General features: G+C 29.2%; 1 protein-coding gene across 2 annotated transcripts; it reads right to left on the bottom strand.

Moving 5' to 3' along the window:
• Positions 1–546: 546 nt before the first annotated feature.
• On the bottom strand, positions 547–2,380 carry LOC135958221 (farnesol dehydrogenase-like). 2 transcript variants are annotated; one of them, XM_065509105.1, is made up of 3 exons: positions 2,364–2,380; positions 797–1,382; positions 547–723 (listed from the first exon to the last, which is right to left on the bottom strand). In XM_065509105.1, exons 2-3 carry the CDS (start codon positions 1,370–1,372, stop codon positions 547–549), a joined length of 753 nt encoding a protein of 250 aa, XP_065365177.1. In that variant the 5' UTR covers positions 1,373–1,382; positions 2,364–2,380. The 2 variants fall into 2 exon arrangements, with proteins under 2 accessions (XP_065365177.1, XP_065365176.1); XM_065509104.1 differs by lacking the exon at positions 2,364–2,380 and having other exon boundaries at positions 797–1,381.
• Between the last annotated feature and the right edge of the window lie 2,030 nt (positions 2,381–4,410).

The following is a 4,410-nucleotide window of genomic DNA, read 5'->3' as shown; positions in this document are numbered from 1 at the left end:
TAAAAAGCTAAAAAAAGTTTTCAAATAATTTTTTTTTGGGTAATTATGACCCAATTAACTAAGAACAGTCATCAGAAACTAATTTGCACATTAAGTTTAGGAACCAGGTGCAAAAAGGTGAAGAGTGCCTCAGGGCATTGTTGCCGGTTTAGGTGTAAAAAACAATAATTATGATACGATTTTATTGAAAAACCAATGAATAAGAACTAATAAAAAATAGATCGGGCGAATAAAAGATAGTAAAACTTTGATTTTAAAAAAAATTACACACAAAATTTCACGTGCTAAAATTATAACATCACTCACAAAACAACCGACAGAACAATAATTAAAAGTCAGAATGCATACCGACCTTCGAGGGAAATTTCAAAAAAAAAATTATAATTACTTTTTGAGATAATTGGTGTTTTGTAATACATGCCTTGAGGCACTCTTGCGGGTTAGAGGATTAAACATAATAAAGTAACCAATAACGAAAATTTTAAAATGTTATTATTAAATTAAAATCAGTTATAATACATTTACATTTGTAAAACTTAAATCTGCTTATAACACTTCACCAATCGGCTTAATAATCATTTCATGAATTTGCACATGAGGTGGCGTTGAAATGGCATACAAAACACCCGAAGCAATGTCCTCAGCTTTTAGAATAGTACCTTGTAATAACGATTTTATATTATCATTTAAAATTTCTGTATCCACAGCACCAGGACTAATGCTCTTTAAACAAAAAATAATAATAAAAAAAATTAATTATATAAACTAAATTTACGCAAAATTTTTTTCAACTTACAGTAACCTTAATCTTTGTACCCAATCCTCGAAACTCCTGTCTATAGATTTCCGTAATAGCAGTTATGGCGAATTTACTGGGTGGATAAATATTGAATTCGGGTGTGCTACCATCAATACTGCTCACAACTTTATGGCCAGCTACACTATTGATGAGCACAACATGGCCATTGAAATTACGTTCTTTCATTGATTTAAAAGCGCGTTGGGTACAATAGACCACACCCATGACATTTGTTTGCAGAACTTGTTCTACATCAGCCACATTCATGGTGGTTAATTGTCCTAATTTGAGGCATCCAGCATTATTTACTAAAATATCTATGCCACCAAAATGCTGCACAATTTTATCGAATGCCTCATTAACCGATTTCAAATTGGAAACATCACATTTCAAAGCCGTCAATTTTGTTTGCAAATTTTTGGGCAATGACTTTTTAATATCCTCCACACGTTCGACACGTCTGGCTAGACCAACAACTTGCAAGCCATTTTTAATAAGATCCTTAACTATGGCTATACCAATGCCAGAACTGGCACCTGTTACCACAGCGATTTTATTTTGCCAACGTTCCATATTATTTCTCCTTTTTTCTATAAATAATTTCAGCTATAGATTTCCTTTGGTTTTTTTAGTTAAATTTAGCTTAAAATTTTAATATTTTACGTTTGTTTTATTTAATGGTTTTTACATTACTGTTAGCAATTCAATTTGTGTAAAATTATTTTAAAGTTTTCAGCTTGAAATTGAAATTATAGAGAGGTAGTTAGATTGAAATAATAATTTAATTATATGGCTACATTGTGTTCATGTTCAGATGTTTGTAAGTTTTTAATTTAATAATTAGTGTCTAGTTTTAGAAGATATTTGAGCAATTTAGTTCTATATGTATTGCTAATTACTATTTCTATGTATTTGTTTTGATTTTATAAATATACATTAATAAATAATCAAATAATGAAAGTCATTTTATTAGATAATATAGACCTACACAAATTTTTTAAAGTTAAACAATACAGAGTAATTATTTTTTGAAAAACAATGACATTAATAAGACATTTTTAAATATAAAATTATATAGATAACAAAAGAATAATTTACAAACATTCCCCCTAACCATAAAAGAAAATTTAAAGTTATGTTTAGTATAGTTAAAGGCGATTTTATTTTATAATAGAACTTTTGTTTTTTTCGTACCATAAGAAATATTTTAAAAAAGCTTTCAAAACTTTTCCCAACACGTATGTACAATCAAATAAATGAAAATATTTTTCAGTGAATGTTCTATGTGTCCAAAAGCCAAAATTGCGGCAAAAATTATTTCCAAGGGATCTAGCATCATAAAACTTTGTGTAGATACCCCTGCTGCTAAAATAAGTATTTTCAAAAAATTTACAATATCCCGTGCCCTCTTTTCTGATAAACCACCCCCCACCCCCACCAACTCACAAACATTTTCAAAAAAATCTCAATCTATATTCTCATAGCACTTTCCACAAATACCATTTTAAACAATTTTTTTTATAGAAAAATTAAAATTATTTGCTTCGGTGCAAGAGTTTCAAACAATTTGAGTACGGAATGAAGCCTGACCTTCCTACAAATAACCACATATGTATCATTCCTTAGGCAAATGCAGGCAACGTAAGTCTATACTACAGAAGACAAACAACTTTTTCGTAACTTCACAAAAAACATTACTAATAAAAACACGAAATTTTGCACATAATATAAACATTTAGTAAAATATTTTAAGTTTTTTTTAAGTACACACCTCCGGTATTCTAATCCATTTTGGTAAAATCTTAGTTATAACCAATTTTTTAAAAAAAAAATCACTTTTTCCCTAATGTAATTTGTTTCACTTTTTCAGCTTGAAAACTCTATTTAAAAAATGTAAACTTTCATAGCTGTTTATATATAAAATGAGTGGACACTTGGGATAAATTTTTGGTATTTATGTTGTCGAAGGGTTAGGAATTAAACCGTAGAATTTTTTTTTCAAAAAGCGAAAGTTGAATATTTGAATTTTTTGCCACAAAAATTGGAAATGGGCACATAGTGGAATGTAAGAAATTTCCAAAATTAAAAAAAATAAACAAAATGTAGATAAAAGCTTATTTTAAAATAATAAAACCATGATACAACAATTACTGGGTGTACCCAGTAAAAAATAAATTCTCAATTATACAATTCTTGTAACGCCAAACAAAAGAAAATATAAAAAAATATGAAAAAAATCAAAATCAAAGTTTGACATTATAGGGCTAAATATTGAAAACTCTCCCTAGTGATTCTACCTTCAACAATTATTATATCATGAATAAAACAACATTTTAAATTATATTTGAAATTTATTTTATGGACTTAAAATCGGCTTTAAGGCTGATATATTTTGAGTATGACTTAAAAATACGGGCTTTGCACTAGACGGTCTTTACAAAAGATTCAATATAAAAATTGTCTGAACCCAATATAACTTTTTAATAAAATAGTATAGTCGGTGAACCCCGACCCCAAATCATTATTCTATTAAAGTTTTTATAATTTTTATTTTGTAAGTGATTTTCGGCAGACCATCATGATATGGGGATATTTCTCCTCTTCTGGTGTCGGTCAAATATATTGGATGTACGCCTGAGACTACGTAAATATATTGCAAAGCTTAATGCTTCCATTTGCTGAGGAAGAGATGCCCTTATGATGAGAGTTTCAGCAGGGCAATGATCAATGAAGCACTCCTCGAAATTGGCAAAGGACTGGTTTGCTATCAACCAAGTACCTCTCATAGAATGGTCTTCTCAGTCACCGGACCTTAACCCAATAGAACACCTTTATGGAGTGCTCAAGTGCTAAATTCTTAATAAATGAGAAATTAACCCTAAGCTCTCTGTTGTTGTCTCTTATTTCTGACTTTCTGGTTGAATTTTCCGTTTTGGTGTATTCAGGGACTTATAGTAGAATTTCACGGATAATATTTTTGCGGAACATTTTAACCCCTTAAATCCCTGCTTTTTTTAAAAGAAGAACAAAAAAGACCCATACCTTGAGTATTTAGAGGATGTTCTAAGTAACATTTTACATAACTTTGCTGAACACATTTTATTCCAAAAATGTAAGGATCACTTGGTTTCTTATGCCGATTAACAATAAGAATGTGCCAGAGCTGGGAAACTTTAAAAAACCCCCCCCCCCATCGAATGAAATTCAAAACGCCGATACACGTGTCTTTTTTTTACTCCTCTATCAAAATTTATTGGTCGGACCTTGTAATTTTGGAAAAAAATTTTTTTTTTGTATAGTGTAATGTATTAAAATATAAATGAAATGCCAACATTTGATAGAAAATGGAATTTTTAAATTTCACGAAAAACTACTATTCTTAAAAAATTTATATAATATAAATGGAAAGAACTAAAATTTTAAACGTATGTTTGTGTTTTTGTCAGTTTTCATTTGGAATTAATTACTCTGCAGAGAAAATTGTTCAATGGTAGACCATGGCGTATTATAGTTTTTACTTAATTGATTACTTATACTCAGCACTTACAAACTTTAAATTAAGTTAATCGTACAAAATATTTTCTGAACAAGTTTTTATAATTGATCTAATG

Source organism: Calliphora vicina, chromosome 4 (genome assembly GCF_958450345.1).
Source record: "Calliphora vicina chromosome 4, idCalVici1.1, whole genome shotgun sequence".
Taxonomy (NCBI): Eukaryota; Metazoa; Arthropoda; class Insecta; order Diptera; family Calliphoridae; genus Calliphora; species Calliphora vicina.
The sequence above is the reverse complement of the archived record's forward strand: the minus strand, read 5'-3'. Positions and strand labels throughout refer to the sequence as shown.